Genomic DNA, 25,539 nt, shown 5'->3' on the forward strand with positions numbered 1-25,539 from the left:
TTTATTGAGCTTTATTTATTTAATTTGTCCAGAATTATTTTATTTAAGCTTATCTATTTATTTATTTTATCTAACCAGAGAGGGACAGAGTCAGAGAGAGAGAGAGCTGGAAAATGACAAAGCAAGCTGCCAAGTCTGGGACTTGAACTGCAACTGGCCATGTGGGAGTCCAGGGCCCTTAGCCATCACACAACCTACCAGCCCTGTCAATCCTTTTTGATAATTTTTTTTTTTAATTTTTAAGAGAGATTTTTGCTATAGGGCACATGCCCTCGCTAGAGAGACAGAGAGATAGAGAATGAGAAATCACCCCCTGGGGGGATGGCCAGGGGGTGGTCACACCTCAGTCTCTTCTCCTCCATTCTCCTCTCAGAATTCTGGGCACACACGCACATACACCTGGCATGAGTCTCAAGCCTCAGGCTCTGGGACTCAAACCATATGGGAGTTCAGCAACATAACTATTAGGCCATCTGCTAACCCTTCTTTCAAATATTTTCAGAGGTCACAGAGATAGGTAGGGATAAAGGAATAGATTCTATCAAACCATGTTTCTTTCTTTCTTTCTTTTTGAGAGGTTTTTGCCTTAGGGTGCATGTGCTAACCAGAGAGAGAGAGAGAAGAGACAGAGAAGGAAAACGAAATATCACCCCCCAGGGGGAATAGCCATGCCTCAATCCCTTCTCCATTCTCTTCCCAGGATCTTGGACACACACACACATGCACCCAATGTGCCCAATGTGATTTTTTTAAATTTTTACTTTTATCTACATTTATTTTATGCTGACTTTATTCCTGTACCATAAGTTTTTGTTTCTTCAATTTCTTCTGGGATGTCTTTTTCTTCTGTGTGACTTCCTCTTCCGGTTTAGGAACAATTTGCTCCTTTTCAGTGAGGATCATCTGGGTGTGGCAGGGGGAGCTCACGTATGGGTTAACCCGCCCATGAGCTCTGTACGTGCGACGGCACGTCTTGGGTGCCTTGTTCACCTGAATGTGCTCAATGACCAGGGAATCGACATCTAACCCTTAAGTTCAGCATTACGCTCCGTATTTTTTTTTTCCTTAGAGAGGTTTTTGCTATAGGGTACATGTGCTCACCAGAAAGACAGAGAGAGACAGAAAGTGAGAAATCACCCCCCAGGGGGGATGGCCACGCCATAATCCCTTCTCTTCCATTGTCTTCTCGGGATCTTGGGCACGCACGCACATGTGCCTGGCATGAGTTTAAGCCACCGGGTCTGGGACTTGAAACACAGTAGACTACATGGGAGTCCAGTGACATAGTCATTAGGCCAACTGCTGGTCTCAAGAATTATTTTTTTATTTAACTTTATTATTATTATTATTTTCCAGTTTGATCAGAGAGAGAGAGAGGGAAAATGAGAAAGCAAGCCACCAGGTTTGGGACCCAAACCACAGTTGACCATATGGGAGTCCAGGGCCCTTAATCATCATGCCACCTGCTGGCCCCAAGAAAGAGAAAAATCTTTAAAAAGCAATTATTTATGTAATTTTATTTATTATTATATGCATAATTTTAATTTGCTATAGGTTTCATGTGCTTACCAGAGAGAGAGAAAGAGAGGCAAAGTGAGAAAGCCAGTTATCAGATCCGGGATTGGAACCTCAGTTGGCCAGGTGGAACTCTAGCGCCTTAACTGCCATGCCACCTACTGGCCCCAAAGAAAAACTTTCAGGGACCAGCAGGTGGCATGGTAGTTGATGTGCTGGACACTCCCACATGGCTGACCACGGTTCAAATCCCGGACCTAGCAGCTTGCTTTCTCACTTTCCTCTCTCTCTCCATGTGTGTCTCTCTCTAGTTCTCTAATCACATTAGAATAAATAGAAATGAATGAATAAATAAAATTAAATTAAAAAAAAACTTTCATAGCCTGTAATATTTTCATCTCAGAGCAAAAAATGCATCATGACTTTCCTGACAACCCAATAGATAAGCAAATATACAATGAAAATAACCCATAATCTGGGTGGGAAGTTTCTGGAATCTTCATTTAAAGAAAAGGGCAACTAGGGCCAGCAGATGGTATAGCAGTTATGTCTCTGGACTCTCATGTGGCCAACCACAGTTAAAAAGTCCAGGATTTGGTGGCTTGAAACTCAGAGAATGTATGTGTACATACCCAAGATTATGGGAGGAGAATGGTACAGAGAATGTATATGTACATACCCAAGATTATGGGAGGAGAATGGAGGAGCAAGGATTGCAACCTGGTCATCCCCACTGGGGGGTAATTTCTCATTTTCCCTCTCACTGTCTCTGTCCCTCTCTCCCTAGAGAGTGTATGTGCCCTAAGGCAAAAACCTCAAAAGAAAGAAAAGAAAGGAAGGAAGAAAAGGGTAGCTTCTCCTAATCCCTCTGCTCTGTCCCTGCTCCAGTCACCTCTGAGAGTGGGTGCTCCCGGGCTTTCTTCCTATCCCACACCACGTGCTACTGTTCCGTAACAAGCTTCATCCTTCTAAAGCACCAGTGGTCCCAAAGGAAAGTACAAGACGGTGGGCCCTTTAGATACAAATGGGAGGAGGCCAGGGTTCTCAAAGTTACCTTTCAAGTTTTGGCTTTTTATGACACTGAGTATCTAACCAGGATAGTATTGAGGGGGAAATGGCAAGGGGTGGGGGGATTCAATCCACTAAGAGGCGACAGCAGAATAGTGGGGAAAGGGAGGCTTTGGAGCCAGACAGGCCAGCTTCAAACTCTAGCCCCTGGTCTTTTTGACACTGAATAAAGGAATCTATGTAAATAAGTAGTGCAGCAGGTTAAGCATTGTGGGGAGCTGAATCAGATATGGCCCATGTGTAGTTCAAATCCTGGCCCAAGTAGTTTGAAAAACATGCTGGCAAGACCACAGCGTGTTTTTGCTGTGTGTATGTGTGCGTGTGTACGCACAGAATGGGGAAATGGAGAAGGAATATTGTAGTGTGACCATCCCCCATTGGGGGTTGCTCTCTCTCTCTCTGGTGAGTGTACATGCCCTGTAATAATTAAAAAGAAAGGGGCCAGCAGTTGGTGTGGTGGTTAAAGACACTGGACTCCCACATGGCTGACTGCAGTTCAAGTTTCGAACCTGGTGGTTTGCTTTCTCACTTTCCCTCTCTCTCTCTAGTCAAATTGGAAATAAATAAATAAATAAATTTTTACATAAAGAATTTAGAGAAAATGAAAATCCCTTCAGGGAAGGATTGGAGAAAATATATTATTGGGGGAGATGTGGTAAATTTAAAAAGATATTATGTAGCATCTTTCTGTATAGTGTTCTGAATGACAGCTCAGTAAATAAAAAACCTTCACCAATTCTAAACTTAGCCACTGAAAATAAAGTTATTGTGTTTCTAGTGGATATGCAAACAAGGGCTCAAGGACTTGTGAACAACTAATTGGATTTGCTACTGAGCTGCTTTCTCTAGGTATTCTAGATTTTTTCACTCTGCTCTGAGCTTGAGTTCATTTTTTTTTTTTTTTTGGAGAGATTTTCACTGTAGGGCGCGTGCGCTCGCCCGACAGACAGAGAGAGACATAGAGACAGAAAGCGAGAAATCACCTCCCAGGGGGGATGGTCACGTCGCAATCCCTTCTCCTCCATTCTCCTCTCGGGATCTTGGGCACACACGCACACGCGCCCGGCATGATTTTTAAGCGACTGGGTCCGGGATGCGAACCACGGTCGACTACATGGGAGTCCAGCGACATAGCCATTATGCTAACTGCTGGTTCCCTGCCGTGGCTTTTCTGACAGCCTAATATGTTACAATCTGGAGTTGTTTGGACATCAGTAGCCTCAATACTACAGCCCAAAGCTACTGTTAGTCCTTAACCACTACAGCACGCCATCAGAAAAAATGTAAAAACCTGTTTCAGGTCTGAAGGAATGAATCTTTCCCACCCACATGCATCTCCACTGCAAATATACTAAATCGTGTTGATTACAGAGTTCCAGCCCCAGAGATCTGTCAGAACCTCGACTACGTGGTAGTCCAGTGACATAGCCATTACGCTAACTGCTGGTTCCCGCTTGAGTTCATTTTAAGACTATACAATTCAGAACTGATTTGTTTATTGATATTTTGTTTTTCAAAGTTCATTTCAGTTGTACATATTTGTAGTTTTTTCTTTTTTCTTATTGCCAGAGGGTGTGTGCACTCACCAGGGAGAAATACCGCGACAGAGAGACAGAAGAAGAAAGCAAACCCCCTCTCCAGTGAGGGGAAGTCCCACTGCAACCCCTTCTCCTCCATTTCTCCATCCTGTGAGGATTCTGGGCATGCACACACACATTTCTGATGTATTTTCCAAGCTGCCAAGGCCTGGATTTGAGCTGAGATCACCCATATGGGAGCTACTCCCTAACCACTAGGCTATGGGGCCAGCACATATTTATATATTCTAATAGTGATAGGTGGGACCAGCAGTTAGTGTAATGGCTATGTGGCTGGACTCCCACGTGGTGGAACGCGGTTCGAGTTCCGGACCCGGTGGCTTAAAACTCACACCGGGCGCGTGTGCGTGCATGCCCAAGATCCCGAGAGGAGAATGGAGGAGAAGAGATTGCAGCATGGCCATCCCCCCTGGGCGGTGATTTCTCGCTTTCTGTCTCTCTGTCTCTCTCTGTCTTTCTGGCAAGAACGCACGTCCTATAGCAAAAACCTCTCAAAAAAAAAAAAAATAGATGATAGGTGTTGAAGCAGAACCCATGTTCATTAGTTGTAAGAAACAAACATAATAGTGTGTGGCTTAGGGCTGGCAGGTGTTGTGTGTTGGTTAAGGTACTGGACTCCCACATACCCAATTGCAGTCTGAGTCCTGGACTGGTAGCTTGCTTTCTCACTGCACCCCACAACCCCCATCTGTCTCTAATCAAACTAACAAACAATAATAATAAATTCAATAAATAAATAAGTAGATATATTTTTTTTTTTTGAGAGGTTTTTCGCTATAGGGCACGTGCGCTCGCCAGACAGACAGAGAGAGACATAGAGACAGAAAGCAAGAAATCACCCCCCAGGGGGTTGGTCATGCCGCAATCCCTTCTCCTCCATTCTCCTCTCAGGATCTTGGACACGCACGCACACGTGCCCGGCGTGAGTTTTAAGCCACCAGGTCCGGGACGCGAACCGCGGTCGACTACGTGGGAGTCCAGCGACATAGCCATTACGCTAACTGCTCGTTCCCAGTAGATATATATTTTTAAGAGAGATTTTTACTATTGGGGTGAATGCTTGCCAGAGAGACAGAGAGAGACAGAAAGCAAGAAGTCACCCCCCCCCAGGAGGGATGGCCACACCACAATCCCTTCTCTTTTTTTTTTCTTGGGGAGATTTTTTGCTATAGGGTGCGCATGCTTGCCAGAAAGACAGAGAGAGACAGAGAGACAGAGAAAGACAGAGAGAAGAGAGCAAGAAATCACCCCAGGGGGGATGGCCATACCACAATCCTTTCTCCTCCATTCTCCTCTTGGGATCTTGGGCACACACACACATGCAGCTGGCATGAGTTTAAGCCACCGGGTCCGGGACTCGACCACAGTCAACTACATGGGAGTCCAGTGACATGCCATTACGCTAACCGCTGGTCCCCCACAATCTCTTCTCTTCCATTCTTTTCTTGGGACTCTGGGCATGCATGCACACATGCCCAATATGAGTTTTAAGCCACCGAGTGGGACTTGAACCACAGTCAACTATGTGGGAGTCCAGCACATAACTTTACACCATCTGCTGATCCCAAATAATTATTTTTTCCTTAGAGAATTATTTTTTATTTAACTTTATTACTACCGTTATTTTTAAGTTTGATCAGAGAGAGACAGAAAGAGAGGGAAAGTGAGAAAGCAAGCTACCAAGTCCAGGACTTGAACCGTGGTGGGCCATGTGGGAGTTCAGCTTCCTTAACCACCATGCCACCTGTCAACCCTGCCAAATAAATAATTCTTTTTTTTTTTTTTTCGGGAGGTTTTTCACTATAGGGCATGTGAGCTCGCCAGACAGAGAGACACATAGAAACAGAAAGCGAGAAATCACCCCCCAAGGGGGATGGTCACGCTGCAATCCCTTCTCCTCCCGGGATCTTGGGCAAACACAGACACGCGCCCGGCATTTTAAGCCACCACCGGGTCCAGGACGCGAACCGTGTTCGACTAGGTGGGAGTCCAGCGACATAGCCATTACGCTAACTGCTGGCTCCCCAAATAAATAGTTCTTTAAAAAAGTAATCTCTAATAAAAAGAAATAGTGTGTAGCTCAGGTAATGTGACAGTACTTTATAAACTGTAAAGAACTACAAAGGACTGTAAACCTCAGGTTCATGGATTTGGAAGCAATTTGAAGGTGACATAAGATTAGATCAAGTGTAGCCCAAGATGACAAACGCTAGAACCAGAACCTAGCACTTTTTTTAAAAGAATTATTTTATTTAACTTTATTTATTTATTTTCATTTCACCAGAGGGGACAGAGAGGGAGAAAGTGAGAAAGCAAGCCGCCAGGTCCGAGACTTGAACCATGGTCAACCATGTGGCAGTCTGGAGTCCTTAACCACCACGCCACTTGCCAATCCCAACCCAGCATTTTTGATTATTACCAATACCTTCCATCTTTTCTCATCACATGTGCAAAATGTTTGAGTGAGTGCCTATGTTGCCAGACACCAGGCTCAGGGCTAAGGAAAGAACCCTGTTCAAGACCAACATGATTCTTTCTCTTAAGGAGTCCGTATGGCCTAATACCACCAAATGCAAACAAATTAAATAATGATAGACAATGTGACAAAAATAAGTTGTTTTAGATAAGAAAATAGGGAGTGAGGGGCCTCTGAGTAGGTAACATTAAAGGAAGTAGGGAGTGAGGGGCCTCTGAGTAGGTAACATTTAAATTCAAACCTACAGGGGCCAGCAGGTGGAGATTAAGGCAGTTGAACCCCACATGGCTGATTCTATGTGTTTTTTTGGAGAGGTTTTTGTTATAGGGTGCGTGTGCTCACCAGAAAGAAAGAGAGAGACAGAGAGATAGAAAGTGAGAAATCATCCCCCCAGGAGGATGGCCACGCCGCAATCCCTTTTCCTCCATTCTCCTTTCAGGATCTTGGGCACGCATGCACATGCGCCCGGCATGAGTTTAAGCCACCGGGTCCTGGATGCGAACTGCAGTCGACTACATGAGAATCCAGCGACATAGCCATTAAGCTAACTGCTGGTCCCTGATTCTATGGTTTGAGTCCCGTACACAGCAGCCTGAGGAACACATAGGGCCCACGTGCACGCAGCCCCCAAATCCTGAGGGAATTGAGGAAACAGGATTGTGGCATGGCCAGACCTCCTGGGGTGAATTCTTACATTTTTTCTCTTTCTCTCTCTGGCTAGTGCACACATTCTATAGGAAAAAAGGCAGCAGTGAATTAGAAGGAAGAAGGGAAGAAGAAATGGCAAGTCCAGAATCCTGGGGGATCCCAGGGTTCACCAAAGACTGACTGAAGGCCAGGTTGAGGATGAGGCCAGATTGCAGTAGAGAGGGGCTAGACCATAGGTCACAAACTTAACCGTAACAGCTGGGTTGACAATGGAAATAGAAAAATTGAGTAAGAGCAGGTATGGAAGACTGGAGCATATCTGTTCCACCCACAGAATATAGGTACTATTGCCTAGCTCTGTTAGAGCTTCTATTTTTAAAATTTCATTTAATTAAATTAATTTATTTTTATTACCAAAGGGCACATACGCTAACCACAGAGAGATGGAGAGACAGCGAGAGAGAGAAAGGAACCCTCTTTCTCCTCTCAGGATTTTGGGCCCGCATACAAACATGCCCTGTTCTCCAGGCTACTGGATCTGGGACTCAAAACCTTGTAGCTGGCCATGTGGGATCCAGCCACCTTAACCATTATGCGAAAATATAACCTTTAATGGTCCTTTAGTCCTTTTTAAATTTTTGTCAGAGGGCATGTGTGCTGCCAGAGAGAGACAGGGAGAGTGAAGGAGAGGAAGAAACCACCCCATTGGGCATTGTCACACTGCAATCCCTTCTCCTCCATTTCTCTATCCTGTACGGATTGGGGCAAGCACACACACCACCTGGCATATTTTTCAAGCCTTCAGGTCCAGGACTTGCACTGTGTAGAGAGCCATGTGGCATCCAGCTGTCTTAACCTCTAGGCCATAGTCTGGCCCTTAGGCTTATTTTAAGACATGTGAATTCTTTTTTTTTTTAAAGAATTATCTATTTATTATTATTATTATTAATAGTATTTTTCACATGAGTTTTGCCAGAGAAAGACAGGGAGAGAGAGGGAGGGAGAGGGAGAGTGAGAAAGTAAGCCGCCAGGTCCAAAACTCAAACCATGGCCGGCCATATGGGAATTCCAGTACCTTAATCACCATGGCACCTGCTGGCCCCGACATGTGAATTCTTAAGTGGAAATTTATTGTCTTTGAGAGGTTTTAAGCAGAGAAAAGATCTGATTTGTGTTTTTTTAGAAGTATTTAATTTTATTTAATATTATCATTATTTAATTTGCTATAAGGCACATGCATTCAACAGAGAGAGAGAAGAAAAATGAGAAAGCAAGTTGCCAGTTCCAGGACGCAAAGCTTGGTCAGCCATGTGGGAGTCCAGCGACTCAACCACCATGCCACCTGCTGGCCCCAGATTTGTGCTTTTATTTATTTATTATTAAAAAATTTTTTGAGATATTTTTGCTATAGGGCGCACGCGCTCGCCATAAAGATAAAGATAGAGAGAGAGAGAGAAAGCGAGAAATCACCCCCCCGGGGGGATGGCCACACTGCAATCACTTCACTTCTACATTCTGCTCTTGGGATCTTGGGCCCGCACACACACGCGCCTGACGTGAGTTTAAGCCACTGGGTCCGGGACTAGAACCGCAGTCAACTACGTGGGAGTTCAGCGACATAGCCATTATGCTAACTTCTGGTCCCTATGCTTTTAGTTTTTTAAGGATTATTTTATTGGGGCCAACAGGTGGTGTGGTAGTTAAGACAGCTGGACTCCCACATGGCTGACCAGGTTCAAATCCTGGACCTGGCAGCTTGCTTTCTCACTTTCCTTCCCTGTCTCTCTCTGGTCAATTTAAATAAATAAATAAAATAATGACAATAAATAAAATGAAGCAATCCTTTTAAAAAAGAATTATCTTATTTATTTATTTTAAAAACTTACTTATTTATTTAAATTTGACCTGAGAGAGAGAAAGAAAGAGAGAGAGTATGCCAGGTCCAGGATTCAAACCACGGTTGGACATGTGAGAGTCCAGCACCTTTAGCCACCACACCACCTGCAGATCCTGATTTATACTATCATTGAGGGACCAGCAAATGGCGTAATGGTTATGTCACTAGACTCCTACGTAGTTGACCACGGTTTGAGTCCTGGACCTAGAGGCTTAAAACGCATGCCAGGTGCGTGTGCATGTATGCCCAAAACTCCAAGAGAAGAATAGAAGGGATTGCGGTGTGGCCATCCCCTATGGGGTGTGTGTGTGTGATTTCTCGCTTTCTGTCTCTTTCTGGCAAGCATATGTACTCTTTATCAAAAATCTCTCTCTAAAACACGCACACGCACACACAAAACTATTGTTGAACTGCTTCCCATAGTTGAAATACAGATTGAGAAGGAGGGACCAGCAGTTGGCGTAATGGCTATGTTGCTGGACTCCCATGTAGGTGACCGCAGTTCAAGTCCCGGACTTGGTGGCTTAAACTCACGCCGAGGACATGTGTGTGTGTGCTCAAGATCCCAAGAGGAGAATGGAGGAGAAGGGATTGTGGTGAGGCCATTCTCCCTGGGGGGTGATTCCTCTCTTTCTGTCTCTGTCTCTGTCTTCCTGGTGAGCGCACGCGCCCTGTAGCAAAAAGCTCTTCCAAGACTGAGAAGGTTTAGGCCAGGATCCTCTCTCCTTGACAAACTGCAAGTTCCTCCAGAACAGGGTGTTGATCGATTCATGTTTGTTCCTCAAATATATTCATTAGGCCCAAGCCACCTCCCTGGGTTCTCCTCTCCTTCCTTGCAGCGGAGCTAAGGACCCAGCCATCTGTCTTTTCTTTTTTTCTTTTTTTAAAGAATAATTTCACGTAACCTTATTTATTTATTTATTTATTTAGACAGAGAGAGACAGAGTGAGTGAGAGAGAGAGAAAGTGAGAAAGCAAGTCACAAGATCCGGGACCCGAACCATTGTCGGCCACGTGGGAGTCCAGCACATGCAACCACCACGCCACCTGTTGGCCCCAGGGCCCAGCCATCTCTCTTCTGTTTATAATGTTTCTACTCACTCTGTGGAGTTCTCTTCACTCCAAGTTTGTTGCCCAGAGGAATATTGGCTCATTTTCTCTCATTATATTGCTACCAAAAATATGTGTGTGCGCATATATATACATATATATGTGTGTGTATAATAACACAAATATATAAATATGGTATACATATACCTATATAAATATAGGCATATGCTTTTTTGCTTCCCAAGGCTCTACTGCAAATCACCGGGAAAACAGAAAAGCAGTAAAAAATAATTTGCTCCTAGAAGTCACAAGGATAGAAAATTCAGTTAACAATTCTGGCCCTGGACTTGCTCAAATAGTAACCAGACACAGTCTACCCTACCTTTGCGAAACTCAGCCCTTCTTACAGGTTACCCTGTACTGGCCTCTCCAATTTAGAGAAAAGGTTCACGTCTAGACGATGGAACTTCCGGAACAGGATAGGTACCAAGGTCACAGGAAGGTAATTTACATCCCTTAACTGTGTGAATTTAGGCAAGAGCCAACCTCTCATTATTTACTAATCTCCAAAATGCTAATCGCAACACTTCTTTCGGAAGGGCGGTTGTGATGTTAAAATGAGATAAAGGCTATAGAGTGAATGGCACACAGTAGGTGTGCTCACTAATGATCCCCTGTGGGCATTTCCTCACCAAGTCTCAGGACGTTTCTGTAGTTCTCTAACCAGTTTTCTTTAGTATTCGTTCTAGCACACACTAGGCCTTCCACAAAAATGACTGAGGGAAAAACTCGGGTCCCGGGGAGGAGGGCGAATTCACGCCAACACAAACACACTTTGCGAAAATGCGGCTGACTGGCTGAGGTTAATGGGCAGCGGTACCTTTGAGAACTCCTTGGCGCTCTCACACCCTGCTTGGCTGGCCCGATCACAGTGGTTCACGTAACTAACGTCAAACTAAAACCTTGGCCACTACTAAAATGCAGGAACCATCACTTCTCAACAGCAGGAGGTGCGAGAAACAGTTGCTTAGCTTTAGAGCGAGAAACGATAGGCCCAAAGGTCCCGCCTCCTTCTACGGCGTAAACCTATCAGCGCTCCTTTGGCAATGAGCGGCATCTCTCTAAGAGCCAATGAATTCCTCCCCTTGCGAGAAAGCCGCCCATCCCTTGTGTCGTCACTCAGTCTCTTAAAAAGATAGAACCCGACGGTCGCTTCCTTGTGGCTAGCCTGGTGGCCAGTGTTTGCGTAGAAAGGCGACCGTGGCTCGACCTTAAGGGGAGGGAGCTGAGAGGGGCCGGAGAATCTTTAAAAGGAGGCGGGTCCGTGCCTGCCCCTTTAAGGGCGGGGCGTCCGGCCGACTCAATCTGAGCCTCTGATTACTCCGAGTTTCCGTCACAGGCTACGAAGAAAGCCTTCTTGGCTGGGTCCGGGTGCTTGGCGGCGGCGGGGTCATCCCCGCTCGCCCTCCCCGGGCCCGGAGACAACCCCGCTCCAGTCATGCTGAACAGAGTATGGAAGCAGCTGATTACGAAGTGCTATCCGTGCGGGAGCAGCTATTCCACGAGAAGGTCCGCGAGTGCATTGTGAGTATGGGACGCGGCAGGGAGGAGTAGGACCAAGGGGGAGAGGGAGAATTTCGGGTCGGAGTGCGACCACCTGGGCTCAGAACGCGCTCAGACCTTGCTTGGACCAGGGGCAGGCGGCGAAGGGCCCCACCCGGACCTAAGTGCCGGTACCCGGCTGGTGAACCCCTAGAACGGGTCAGCTGGGTCCCTGAGCGATAAACAAAGCCCGTCGGTTTCCGTTCCTCCCCTCCACGCCCCTCCCCCCGCGCCCTTCCTCCTATCCCCCACCCCGCGGGCGTTCCAGGCCGTGCGTCTTCGTGTGTCTGAGAACCTGGTGAGTCCGCCCGTCTTAGTGGAGAGAGAGGGGTTTGCTTTGGGGTGGTTTGATTTGCATTTCCCCCTCAAACTGGATTGAGGGCAAACCCAGTGGATGTTAGATGAAGAGGAGTTATCCACCGGCATGGTGCTAGATTCCAGGAAAGGCGCGAGGTGTAGGAGTTGCGGGTAGGAGCAACCAAGGGAATTGGTTGGTGGGTTATCTTCTACCTAGTCGGAAAGGATTCTTGCTAAGGTGGATTCTAATGTGTAGAGATAAGGAACCACCAAAGTTACCCCCCCTCGCCTTTTTTTTCTTCCTTATTGGTGTCTTGGAAACCCTGCTAGGCTAGGTTTCCAGTTTCCCAGCCACTCAGGATTTTCCCTGTGAGACTGGGCCCAGAGGACCCCCTAGCTACTACTGTGCTTACTCCCTCACTGCCACCCCGGGACAACAGCTGAACCTGAGGCACAGCAATGGACTCCTCAGTTCTGGACGCGGGCACCCAGAGGAGCTTAGGGAGTCATACTTGTTTTGAATTCCCATCTCTCTCCCTTCTCTTTCCTTCTCCAGAGCTCTCCAGCCAGGGTAGCTCTGACCCTCAAATATGAAATTGGAAAGGGGAAGGTTTATAAGAAGAGAAAGAAGTGCTGCGAGTGGGAGGATCCACTGATGGGGTCATCCTTTTTCTTTTTTTTTTTTTTTTTTTAAGAGAGAGAGACTTTTTGCTTTAGCACGCATGCACTTACCAGAGAGACAGAGACAGAAAGCAAGTGAGAAATCACTCCCTGGGGGGATGGCAACACCACAATCCCTTCTCCTCTAAGGATTTTGGGCACACATGCACACATTCCTGGTGTGAGGTTTAAGTCACCAGGTCTGGGACTTGAACTGTGGTTGACTATGTGGGAGTCCAGCAATGTAACCATTACACCATCTGCTGGTCCTGGGGATCACCCTTCATATTTCTCAGGCTGGACTCTAGTCTCCATGGCAGCCTCAGATTAGAGGAGGGTAAAGTGAGGCAGGATATAACTAGGTCTGCCCTTACCGGTAAGACCTGGAAAGTAGGAGGCGTATCAGTCCACATGTGGAACACCAGAGGCGGGGTCTTTCAGGAAGCCGTGGTGGATAGTGTTCCTTAGTGCACATCCTACATGGTGGAGTCAGGCATATCATGGAGGCAGACTCAAGACTTGAGACAGTGTCAGGCCAGAGGCTCATGTTCCTAGGGCACAAGGAGAGTTGTGACCTTGAACTGAAGCAGCCTGCTAGATGTCTCCCCCATCCTTCAGAGCCATTCGCTGAAGATATCAGCCCTGGTGCCTCCCCCACGTGGCTCCCATCTAAAGGCTAGAGAATAACCTAGCTTCCACTGGAACTGCGTGGAACTTCAGCCTGACCTTTTGAGCCCTCCCACCTTCCTAGTTATTACGCAAGCACAGGGTAGAGCACTAGGCTGTAAAAATCCTGCAGCTATAATCTGAGTGGCTCCTTCTATTCTGCTTCTCTAATGTCAAACACTACAAATTTATTTTAAACCTATTGCGTTCCTAGGTCTCTATAGCTTCTTCCTTCATTGTATAAATAGCTGCATGTAGATTCCCTGGGAGGTTAGCTCCTCTTGGGAACTGGAGGATGCATCAGGCTAATCCTGTCTTCTTGGCCCACCTCAAACATGATAACATCTCTTTTGAAGCTCTCTGGTCCTGATTGTGGAGCCAAGCTAACCACTGATTCCTCTTCTGGGCAATGGTGGCTTATCTGAGGCAGGGTAGGGATGCATTGCTGGTTAACGTGGCCAAATTTGGCCATGACTATCAATTAGAAGCTCAGCCACTCAGGAGCACGGGATAAGTAAGCCCTGAGAGGCCTGGCCCTGAAGTTGGAAGTGTCTTGAGGTAGGGTCCAGGGATTGATTTTCTTTTTCTTTTTTATTTAATTTTTTAAAGACTTATTTGTTTACTTAATTTTACTTGTTATTATTATTTATTTTTTGAGACCAGGAGATGGCATATGGTTGTTACTGGACTCCCACATGACTAACTGCATTTCAAGGCCTGGACCCAAAGACTTGAAACTCATTCCAGGCATATGTGCGTGTGTGCCCAAGATCCCAAGAGGAAAATGGAGGAGAAGGGATTTTGGCGTGGCCATCTTCCCTGTGGGGGTTTTTTGCTTTCTGTCTCTCTGTTTCTCTCTCCAGTGAGCGCACACACCATATAGTAAGAACCTCTCTCTTTAAAAAAAAAAAAAAATATATATATATATTTTTAATTTGACCAGAGAGAGACAAAGGAAAAGTGAGAAAGCAAGCCAACAGGTCCTGGAGTCCAACTGTGGTGGGCCATGTGGGAGTCCAGCACCTTAACCACCACACCACCTTCCGGCCCCTTGATTGGTTTATAAAGTAACTGAAAGTTTCTAGTGGTCTAGAAACCTTGGAGATACTGGATCTCATCCAAAGTCTACTCTTAGAGACAAGGGATTTATATGAGGATTTGGTTTTGCCCAGAGGAGACGTGATTTTTCAGGGCCCCTGAATAGAGTAGCTCAGACCTGGTCTGGAAACACGATTCCTGCTTATTCTCTCCTGGACCTTGGGTGACAGTGGGAGTGAGGTGGGGTGTAAGGTGGAGTGCCAGGACAATGCAGACGTCTTTCCCTCACACCTGCTTGCCTTTCTAGTGATGTGCTCAGAGTGAATTTCCTCTGATTCTGTGCCTGTTTCAGGTATATGTGCATCTTTAGGTGTTTTTGCTGCTCATCCACCCAACCAGGGTTGGGCTGAAGCTATTTTCTTTCAGGAAAGTCCTCGTAGGACTGGGTATAGTACTATTCCCTCAGGTGCATGAGATAGCCCCTCTCTGGTCCTTAAGGCGTAGGAACCCCTGACTAGAAAGAAATACCAGGGACGAAGATGGAAGCCCTGGAAGTATGGAGCCTTGTTTTGAAGAAGCAACCGCATGGAATGAACAGAGTGGCCCTTAGAGCTGTGCAGTGTTTGGGGGATTAGAGCTTCTCATCCCAGCTCACATTCTGCCACAGATCTCAACACTTCTGTTTGCGACCCTCTACATCCTCTGCCACATCTTCCTGACTCGCTTCAAGAAGCCTGCTGAGTTCACCACAGGTACCTGTGACTTCCCTCTCTTCTGCCAGAGTTCCTGTTGCCATGGGACCAGCCCCAGGGGAGTGGGCCTTGGTGCCTTCTGGGAAAGGAGAGGGACTGTGCTGGGCTGTTCTGGAGCCTTTGTCTCTTCAGCCTCCCCTGCTACACCAGCAGGAGCAAGGTGCTATCTGGGAGAGTCTAGATGGAAGTATCTGCAAGCTGCTAGGCAAGTCATGGGACTTTTTTGATCCTCGATGTCTTTTTTTTAATTATTTTTTCCATGAGACGGAGACAAGAGAGAGGTGTCACAGTGGGGCCTTCACATTGTTATCCACCCTGTGGCAGTGGGCTGGGACCACTAGCACTGCTTTTACCCTCCTACACCTGGGTGTTCCAGGAGGCGAGCCCAGGACCCTTCCGTGTCGGCCCAGCTGTGCCACCACCTGGCCTCCATCCTCAGTTTCAACCTGCAAAATGGATCATGTCCACCCAGTCCATTGCCACTGTGTGGACCAAATGCCATGGTTAATGGCAAAGTCCCCGGTGAACTCAAGTGGGCAACTACAGGGCGAATGTCATTACGGCCACACGCTCAGTGTTACCTTCTCTCCTAGCACTCTCACACTCAGCACCTGGAGACGGTGGCCTTTCTCTGTATAGAGAGCCTCAGTGTGCTCAGACTGTAGACGTAGTGTGATGGGGGTGGGTGGGGACACATTTCCTACATCCTGTCCTGGCCTCACCTCCCCTGTCCTCAGGAGTTCATGAGCCCCCACCTGACAAAGCAGCTACCCTAGTGCAGTTCTGGGGTATTTCCCTGTGAATGTCCCCTGCCTTCACCCTCGTTTCTCTCCCCTGCATCCAGTCATTGATGTCACCAGCCTTACAGACTAGCTGTTTATCATATTCGAGCACACAAAGAGGAACCTGTGATGGTAGGGAGAGATTACAGGGAGCAGGAAGAGATGTCTATAGTTTCTCCACCTGGCACTGCTGATCTTTCAGCTGCCACCTTGGCTGAGGAATAGGTTGTGGGACTCCTGGGGGGGGTGTCTCCCAGAGCCTCCTATTAGGGAGGGAGTGGGAGGTGGGCACCTGATAACACAGATGGCACTCAGAGTTGCCCTCTGATGTCCTTCCTCTTCCCTGTGCCTCTGTCTCTTGTAGTGGATGATGAAGATGCCACAGTCAACAAGATTGCGTAAGTGTCACCGCCTGGGCACCTGGTATCAGTGGCCTCTAGGAGCTGGGACCTAGGGAGGCCCCAGGAGCTGGCAGAGGGTGGGGAAAGGAGTGTCTCTGTGAAGAGAGTGTTTCTGCTTCCACTCCATTTCTAGCTTCTTCCGGCTTTACCCCACCCTGGGGACGCTCACAAAAGCTGCTGTTCCTGTCTCCCTGGTTAGGCCAGGAGCTTCTAGGAGCCAGTCTCATGGCCAGAAACTGTCAGCTGGGATCTGAGTCACCAGAAATGGCTCCAGCTTGGCTTCACTTCCCAGAGGCCAATGTGGAGGGAGTAGAGTGGTGGTGCAGATTGATGGAAACAGCAGAGTGTGGAGAGAGTGGAAACCCTGGGTGTGGGGCATGCGTGGTGCTAAAAAGAAGGCCCTCATTCCAGGCTGCTAGTAAAAATATAGACACGACCTCTCCGGGTCAACAGATAAGACAGACCTTCCTCCTTGATGTACCAGCTAGATAAAGGTGTCCCTCCTTTGCAGCTGATGCAGTCAGGGCACAGGCCTTGGCCCTGGATCTGGGCAGCTCCATCCTGTCCTCCTTTGCCCTAATGCCTTCATGCAGGGCACAGCTATGTGGAATGACCCTGCTCTTGTGCTGAAGGGCTGAGGGATACAAGCTCAAAAATCCATATCCCTGAGCAGAGAAGAGAAGCAAGGCCCCTTAGCTTTGGATCATGCCTGGCACACCTTTTAGGCATGTACCAAAGGACCATATTCCTGGGGACGGCCTGAGCAAGTGACATCGCAGGGGACCAGGTTCCCATGAATGCCTGAGGTTGTGCCCATCCCACATACCAAGGCTTCCCCAGAGTTCCAGCTGGAGAGCTCCTCCCCTAGGTCTGTCACTGTTAACAGCTGGTTCTAGAAGCCCAGGGTGCTACCTTAGGGGACAAATGGGGCTTCTTGGGTAAAGGGTAAGGAGTGCTGAGCTAAGCAAGAGCAATCTCCCCTCCTCTTCCCAGGCTCGAACTGTGCACCTTTACCCTGGCGGTCGCCCTGGGTGCCGTCTTGCTCCTGCCCTTCTCCATCATCAGCAATGAGGTGTTGCTCTCACTGCCTCGGAACTACTACATCCAGTGGCTCAATGGCTCCCTCATCCACGGTGCGCGGTCCTGATTGCTGCTGGGGTGGGACTAGGGGGCAGCTAGTTAGGCAGACACAGGCAGCCTTGGGCTAATGAATCAGTCTTGTATCACCCCCACCCAGGTAGTGTCCTACGTGTTCCACTCCCCCTACCCTTACTGACTACCTCTGCTTTTCCTTTTTTGGCTCTAGGTCTCTGGAACCTGGTTTTTCTCTTCTCCAACCTGTCCCTCATCTTCCTCATGCCCTTTGCGTACTTCTTTACTGAGTCTGAGGGTTTTGCTGGCTCCAGAAAGGTAAGAGATAACATTGATCAATCTAGGCAGGAAACAGAATTCTACTCAAATGGTTAACTGAAGAGACTTCAGTGAATCGACTGTTGGCATAGGTGCAGTCAGAGTTTAGAGAGCCAACAAGGAGTCTGCAGCTCTAGTGGAAAGCCATGACCACTACCACGCCTCAGCCTGTGGGGGCAAAGGGGAAATGGTCTCTGGAACCCACTGATAGTTGAAGTGGAGGATGTGAGGTCACCTATGACAGCTACTGCCAAAACCCTGAGGCCAAAGGTTGGAGGATACATGGGAAATATTCCCTCACCTCTTTCTCTTCCTACCTTTCACTCTCTTGCTGGTCTGTCCCAGGGAGCCAAGAGCTGTGAGAGGCAGAGCTCAGAGGCCAGCCTTCCAGGGCAGATAAGGGTGAAGAATGGATCTGAAAGGGGGTTTTCAGATGAAGAATACCCAGTACATGGCATGACCCAAGACTGGAGAGGAAAGGAGCATAGCAACTTAGCAGAACAAGAGGGAAACACCTCTCGGATCTCCTGGGCCCAGACCTCTCTGGTTTCCTCAGCCTAGCTGCCATCTCCCTCGTCTTTCCTATACTGCCCCGGTATCAACCCCCTCCTTCTTTCACCTGTTGCCTTCTCCTGCAGGGTGTGCTGGGCCGGGTCTACGAGACAGTGGTGATGTTGATGCTCCTCACCCTGCTGGTGCTGGGCATGGTATGGGTGGCATCAGCCATTGTGGACAACAACAAGGCCAGCAGGGAGTCACTCTACGGTAAGAGGCCCTGCTTCCTCCCCTCAATTCCAGGCTGAGTGGCTCTTCTGTTGGCTGATGTCCCTCTGCTTCAAATAATTATACCCTTGAAAGTAGAGAAGGTTGGCATGCTGTCCTTTAGACTGAAGTTTGAAACTGATAGACTTCTGGCAAAATCTAGCCTGCAATGATATAAAATGAACAAACAAAAATATTATATATATATATACATATATATATATATATGAACCAGTTGTGAACATTTTAAAATTAGGAGGTTTCATGTTAATCCAGATATCTGGCTTTGCTTAACTAGAAAGGGGATCTAGATACACTAGTCCTTAGTGACTGGGGCCAAATAGCAGTATGTCCTTTACACAGGGCTTGGGATTTTCTGCTAATGCTGGGCGCAGGGCCAGCAGGTGGTGTGGTGGTTAAAGGCACTGGACTCCCACATGGCTGAGTCCCAGACCTGGCGGCTTGCTTTCTCACATTCCTCTTTCTCTTGCTCTCTCCCTCTAAATAAATAAATAAATAAAGTTAAATAAATTAATTCTTTAAAAAATACTCATTACTTGCATAATCCTTGTGGGCTTTCGTAGTGTGTCCTTGTCTAGATTCTGTGGCCTCTTAGCCCCCAGTGAGCAGGGGAAAGACAAGCTGGCATGCCTCTTTTTTTTTTCATTATTATTTTTTATTTTATTCATCGTTATTATTTTTTTTAATTTAGCCAGAGAGAGAGACAGAGGGAAAGTGAAAAAGCAAGCCATCAGGTCTGGGACTCGAGCTGTGGTTGGCCATGTGGGAGTCCAGAACCTTAACCTGGAGGTCACCTGTCGGCCCCCATGACTCTTTTTTTAACCCTTAGATTTCTGGGAGTACTACCTTCCCTACCTCTACTCCTGCATCTCCTTTCTCGGAGTCCTGCTGCTCCTGGGTGAGTGTGCAAGTTCTGGAAGGGAATGGGTAAGGTCCTTGGGCCAGAGCAACCCGGTAGGAGGAGAGGGAGTGGAGGGGTGGTTAGGAGCAAGGATGGAGGGAAGGGTCTAGCAGCTAACTGACTTTTTTTTTTTTTTTTTGGAGAGGTTTTTGCTATAGGGCACGTGCGCTCGCCAGAAAGAGAGAGACAGAGAGACAGAAAGCGAGAAATCACCCCCCAGGGCAGATGGCCACGCTGCAGTCCCTTCTCCTCCATTCTCTTGGGATCTTGGGCACGCACACACACACACGCCTGGCATGAGTTTAAGCCACCAGGTTCGGGCCTCTAACCGCGGTCGACTACATAGGAGTTCAGCGACATAGCCAATACCCTAACTGCTGGTGCCATGACTTTCATCCCACAGTGTGTACTCCACTAGGTCTCGCCCGCATGTTCTCGGTCACTGGGAAGCTGCTCGTCAAGCCCCGGGTAAGCAGTGCTTCTTTCCCTTTGGTCCTGCAGTGTGAGCTTCCTGTAAAACTATAACCAAACAATGGAACAGTCCTATGGTTGTGCAGTGCACAACTTGGAGAGTGCCACCATCTTTGTTGGCTTCTGTCTTCTTCTTTCATCTGGTGCTGGTCATGACACACAAGGCAAAGCACAAGGCAGTTGGGGAGGGACTGGTCAAAGCTGCTGGTCCCAGGATTGATGAGGGTTAGGGGAAGGACTGAGCTATGGAGCTCTGGGATGAGCAGGGTTCCCCTGGGGTCCTTGGGATCAGGGAGCCTCTGACAGTTGATCTCTTCCTGTTCCCAGCTGCTGGAAGACCTGGAAGAGCAGCTGTATTGCTCAGCCTTTGAGGAGGCAGCTCTGACCCGCAGGATCTGTAGTGAGTTGCAGTTCTTCCCAGCTGAGGCACTGGGCTGGGCTGATGCATGGGGCTGCAGGACTTGGGGACAACACCATCTTCTCTGCCCTCAGATCCCACCTCCTGCTGGCTGCCTTTAGACATGGAGCTGCTGCACAGACAGGTCCTGGCTCTGCAGACACAAAGGGTCCTGCTGGGTATGTGGGTTGTTAGGGCTCGATATACCTGGGTTTCCCTAAGGGTAGTAGCCCCTTGTTCCAGGTGCTTGCTAACAGCCTCCCATCCCTGCACAGAAAAGCGACGGAAGGCTTCAGCCTGGCAGCGGAACCTGGGCTACCCTCTGGCCATGCTGTGCTTGCTGGTGCTGACGGTGAGTATGCCAGCCTTAGTGGGGGTGGGGAGCGGGCCCTTCGGTACTTTAGGCATGCTCAGGGAGGGAGGAGGGAGGAGATGCAGGGACCGGGCCATCACCAATAATAGTAGTTGTCTCTCACTGAGTGACCACTTTGTATTCTATCCTGTGCTGAACATATACATCCTTTCTTTGTAGAGGAAGAAACAGAGGTTAAGTAACTTACCCACGGTTACACAGGACGATTGAATAGTTTAGCAAGTTTGACTTGGAACAAGAATAAGGGTTAAAATTCAGTCATCCCTGCCACTTGCCACATCCTAGACAAACTCTAATCAGTCAGAGGAAGAGGTGATTTTTTTTCTCTACAGCCTTACAATTCTTCCACCCAATGAGGGGGGCATCTCATAATGTGGGTGCTCTGTTACTAATAACAGCCTCAAGGAGGGTCCCGCATAGCTGATTGAAAGCGGGGCTGGGCCTGGAAACAGAATGTTGACCAGAGGCTCTACTCTTAACATGTACCTCTGGGTCCTGCTGTGGGCGGGGGTGGGGCTGGGAGTCTGACCTTGCCTCACACAGGGCCTGTCTGTGCTCATTGTGGCCATCCACATCCTGGAGCTGCTCATTGATGAGGCCGCCATGCCCCGGGGCATGCAGGTACTGGGCTGCCCTTTCACCTTCTCTCTTGGGGAGGGCCTGAGAAAGACTGAGAGGGGGTCAGAAGGATGGGGCAAGACTGGGGGCTGGGTGGCGCTGATGGGGAATGCTCACGGTGACGCTGCTCCATCCCTCAGGGTACCTCTCTGGGCCAGGTCTCCTTTTCCAAGCTGGGCTCCTTTGGTGCCGTCATTCAGGTTGTACTCATCTTGTATCCTTCTGGAAACCCCCAATTGCCTGGTTGTCAAACCTATCTCCTGGGACTCTGGACAGAGCTCCTCTAGGACTCTGAGGGGAGAGTGATGACCCAATCTTGGGGTCAAAAAGAAGGAAAAGACAATTTTGTAAGGCGGGCTAGGAGAGAAGTCCATTGTCTTCGCGGTGGGCATTAATTCTTGGAGCTGGCCATCTCTTCCCTAACTCGCTGGCAGTTACCTGATGGTGTCTTCGGTCGTGGGCTTCTATAGCTCTCCACTCTTCCGGACCCTGCGGCCCAGATGGCATGACACAGCCATGACGCAGGTAGCTGGCAGGGCGAAGGGGAAGACTCCCGGAGGCAGGCATGGGTGCTAGATCCTGACAGCTCTGCTCCCCTCACTCTCCCTTTTCTTACTCCCACCCAGATAATTGGGAACTGTGTCTGTCTCCTGGTCCTAAGCTCAGCACTTCCTGTCTTCTCTCGAACACTGGGTAAGTAGCAAAAAGTGGTAACGGAGTTGGCTGTTTTCGAATACCACCTATTGTTCATTTGCATACTCTCTCTAATTCCCACAACAAACCTATGAGGAAGTGTTATCACCATTACAGAGGGGAAAACTGAGGCTCTGTAAAGTACCCACACTGAGCTTCAGAGTAGTTATTGCTTCAAAGCTCATCTTTTTTTGTTTTTTTTTTCTTTCAAAAGAGAGATTTTTACTATAGGGCATGTGCGCTCATTGGAGAGACAGAAAGCAAGAAATTACCTGGGGATGGCCACGCTGCAATCCTTTCTACTCCATTTTCCTCTTGGGATCTTGGGTATGCCTGCCCACACGCTCGGCATTGAGTCTTAAGTCGCCAGGTCTGGGACTCAAACTGGGGTCAACTACATGGAACCAGGTCCCAGACCTAGCGGCTTGCTTTCTCACTTTCCCTCTCTATTTCTGTCTCTCTCTGATGAGCACACAGACCCTATAGCAAATTTAAACTAATAATAGTAAAATTAAATAAATAATTACTTTAAAAATAATTATTTAAGGGAGACCAGCAGGTGGCGTAGTGGTTGAGGCGCTGAACACTCCCACATGGCTGACCATGGTTTGAGTCCCAGACCTGGTGGCTTGCTTTCTCACCTTCCCTCTCTGTCTCTCCCTGGTCAAATTAAAATGAATGAATGAATAAAATTAAAAATGAATCATTGTTTTAAAAATAATAACAATTACTTAATTTTATTTATTTATTCATTCTTGTTTTAATTTGACCAGAGAGAGAGACAGAGAGCCAGAAAGAGGGAAAGTGAGAACGCAAGTGTCTGGCGCTTTAACCACCACGGTCCTCTAAATAAATAATTTAATTTAGAATTTAAACTTAAATGCCAGTCCTCCAAATAAATAATTCTTAAAAAAAAAGTGTGACTACTTTCCCCTAAGGTGGTGTGGGAGCTGCAGAGGTAACAACTCCCACCATATCATCTGCTGTATGTTATAAATAATGTTGTATTTAAATAAACTCTGTTAGGTTAAATTTATACTTTCTCCATTATATCACTTGTATATATGTCACGGGAATTTAGTAGGAAAATAGGCTGTGGGTTCACCGATGAGTTCCTTTATTTTGGGATCAGGTAGAAAAATGTAAAGGGAAGAGAAAGAGTTTGGATTTATGGTAATATCATTATTAAGGGTTCCATAAATGTTACAAGGGTGCCAGTGTTGTCTCTCCTTTAATTCTTATAGTTACAGTCTTTTCTCTCCCTAATAATTGAGTGAACTAAGGCACAAAATGTAAGGAACTTGCCCCAGACCACACAGATATTTAGGGGTGGAGTTGGGCTATGAATCAAAGCGGGGTCACCTCATTCTGAGGTCTTAGCCACTACTGTGCTCTATACTAAAAAAAGTTGGTACCAGATTGTAGGCTCCTGGCCCAGGAACAAGTAGCAGCCCCAGGGAGCTCCTAAGGACACCTGGAGCCAGTGGGGACCCTTGGAGAAGATAGCAGACCCTGAAAAAGAAGCTTAGCTGCGGACACTTTCTTCAACAGCCCTGAACTCCCCTCCAGACAAGAACTTGGGAGGAAGAACTAGGCCAAAGGAATAGCCAACCTATCAGTTGCAGTGTTGAGATGTGGCCACCAGGAGGCAGCAGGAAGTTAGGCTCCAGGCAGGAAAAAGGCTGGGGGAGCCCACCTTTCATCTCCACCTTTGTATTTCAGGGCTCACTCGCTTTGACCTTCTGGGTGACTTTGGACGCTTCAACTGGCTGGGCAATTTCTACATTGTGTTCCTCTACAATGCAGCCTTTGCAGGACTGACCACACTCTGTCTGGTCAAGACTTTCACTGCAGCTGTGCGGGCAGAGCTGATCCGGGCCTTTGGTGAGAGAGTAGGCTGGTGGGTGGCTGTAAGATGGGGCACTCTGGACCAGTGGTCATCGCAGCAGGGAAGAGAGTGTGCTTCCTGCTTTGCATGTAATGTTCCTAATCTGCCCACTCTGTGGTTTGACTGTCTTACCCATGAAGGGTTAGATCTATGCCCCTCTTTGACTACCTACCTCCTCCTCCTCCTCCTCCTCCCCAGGGCTGGACAGACTGCCACTGCCTGTTTCCGGTTTCCCCCGGGCATCAAGGAAAACCCAGCACCAGTGAGCCCCAGCAGGAGTTGGGAGGGAGAAGACTGGACATTGCCATCTGCTGCCTAGACTTGGAGGGGAGCCTGAGGGTGGAGGGACCTCCGGTCCTGCAGTCTGAGGGTGCACGGCAGAGGAGAACTGAGCCTTCTGCACTGTTGCATAATCTGAGCCAGAGTTTGGGACCAGGCCCCCTGCTTTTCCAGACTCAACTATGGTCTCCTCATGGGATGGGGCTGGGTAGCTGGATCTGGCTCCTGGTTCCAAATCCGTTTACACATCAATCTGCCTCACTGCTGTTCTGGGCCATGCCCAAAGCTATGTTTACATGATTTGATGTGCAATAGGGTGGGGTGGGAATGGGTAGGGACTGGGCCAGGGGCAGGCTTGGGAAGCAGGTTGTCTCCCTTGCCTCTGGTCCAGCAGAGCCTAAGCACTGTGCTATCCTGGAGGGGCTTTGGACCACCAGAGAGACCAAGGGCATAGGGAGGAAGAGGCTGCACCCATCAGCAATAAAGTTGATCCCAGGGTTTGCTTTGTTTTTGTTTGTTTGTTTTCCACAGAGCTTGATTCTGTGTCTTTTTTTTTTTTTTTTCAAGTTTATTTCTTACATGACTGAGAGAGAAAGAGCATTCCCAACAGAGTTCTAACCCCATTATCCACCCCATCCTTCAGCTAGTCCCCAATCATGGGCACACAGGTGCCCGGTGTACTCGGGGAGGTCTCTAGACTTGAACTGTGGGATTGTCCACCAGTCCTCAGTCTACCGAATGAGAGACACTCGAACCATGGTTGGCACAGTTGGCCATGTGGGAGTCCAGCACATTAACTACCATACCACCTGCTGGCCCTCCCATCTGCATTCCTAAATGTCCTTTGGGAACTTGGCTATACAATTAGGCAGTGGGGAGTACTCTTAGAGCCAGCTGGTCCCCTGATTCTTCCTTATACCCAAGGCCTATTCCTTTGTGAACTAGGATAACCTCCCCCTATACACTCACACCTTCAGCCCTGTAGCCCCCTGACTTGACTATTAGATATAGAGTTAAAAAATAATAATAATAAAGCTAACTGACTAGGGCTGATTCTTCCCATAGAGAGCTTCATCCTTTCAGAGACTCTCAGTACCTTAAATAGCTCTCTAGGTATGTTGAGGTAAGGGCAAAATTCCTGCTTAGGGTTATGCAGATTATGCACAGCGTAACCTATAGGGGTGCCACTTGGATAAGAATTATTGTAAGCATAGTTACATGACAGTTTTCTTATAAATGGCAGGTCTCTTGAGGAAGGGGCAGTCTTTTCCTAGTGT

General features: G+C 47.9%; 1 protein-coding gene across 1 annotated transcript; it reads left to right on the forward strand.

Annotated features, from left to right (window-relative positions):
* Positions 1 to 11,480: 11,480 nt before the first annotated feature.
* Positions 11,481 to 24,760, forward strand: LMBR1L (limb development membrane protein 1 like). The gene is made up of 17 exons (XM_006168209.3): positions 11,481 to 11,835; positions 15,182 to 15,266; positions 16,413 to 16,446; positions 17,443 to 17,582; positions 17,756 to 17,859; positions 18,498 to 18,624; positions 19,472 to 19,540; positions 19,947 to 20,011; positions 20,342 to 20,414; positions 20,507 to 20,590; positions 20,687 to 20,763; positions 21,328 to 21,405; positions 21,543 to 21,616; positions 21,837 to 21,927; positions 22,029 to 22,095; positions 23,818 to 23,979; positions 24,182 to 24,760. The coding sequence occupies exons 1-17, from the start codon at positions 11,764 to 11,766 to the stop codon at positions 24,247 to 24,249; spliced, it is 1,470 nt and encodes a 489-aa protein (XP_006168271.1). The 5' UTR covers positions 11,481 to 11,763; the 3' UTR covers positions 24,250 to 24,760.
* The last annotated feature ends 779 nt before the right edge of the window (positions 24,761 to 25,539 follow it).

Source organism: Tupaia chinensis, unplaced genomic scaffold (genome assembly GCF_000334495.1).
Source record: "Tupaia chinensis unplaced genomic scaffold, TupChi_1.0 Scaffold145652_1, whole genome shotgun sequence".
Lineage (NCBI taxonomy): Eukaryota > Metazoa > Chordata > Mammalia > Scandentia > Tupaiidae > Tupaia > Tupaia belangeri.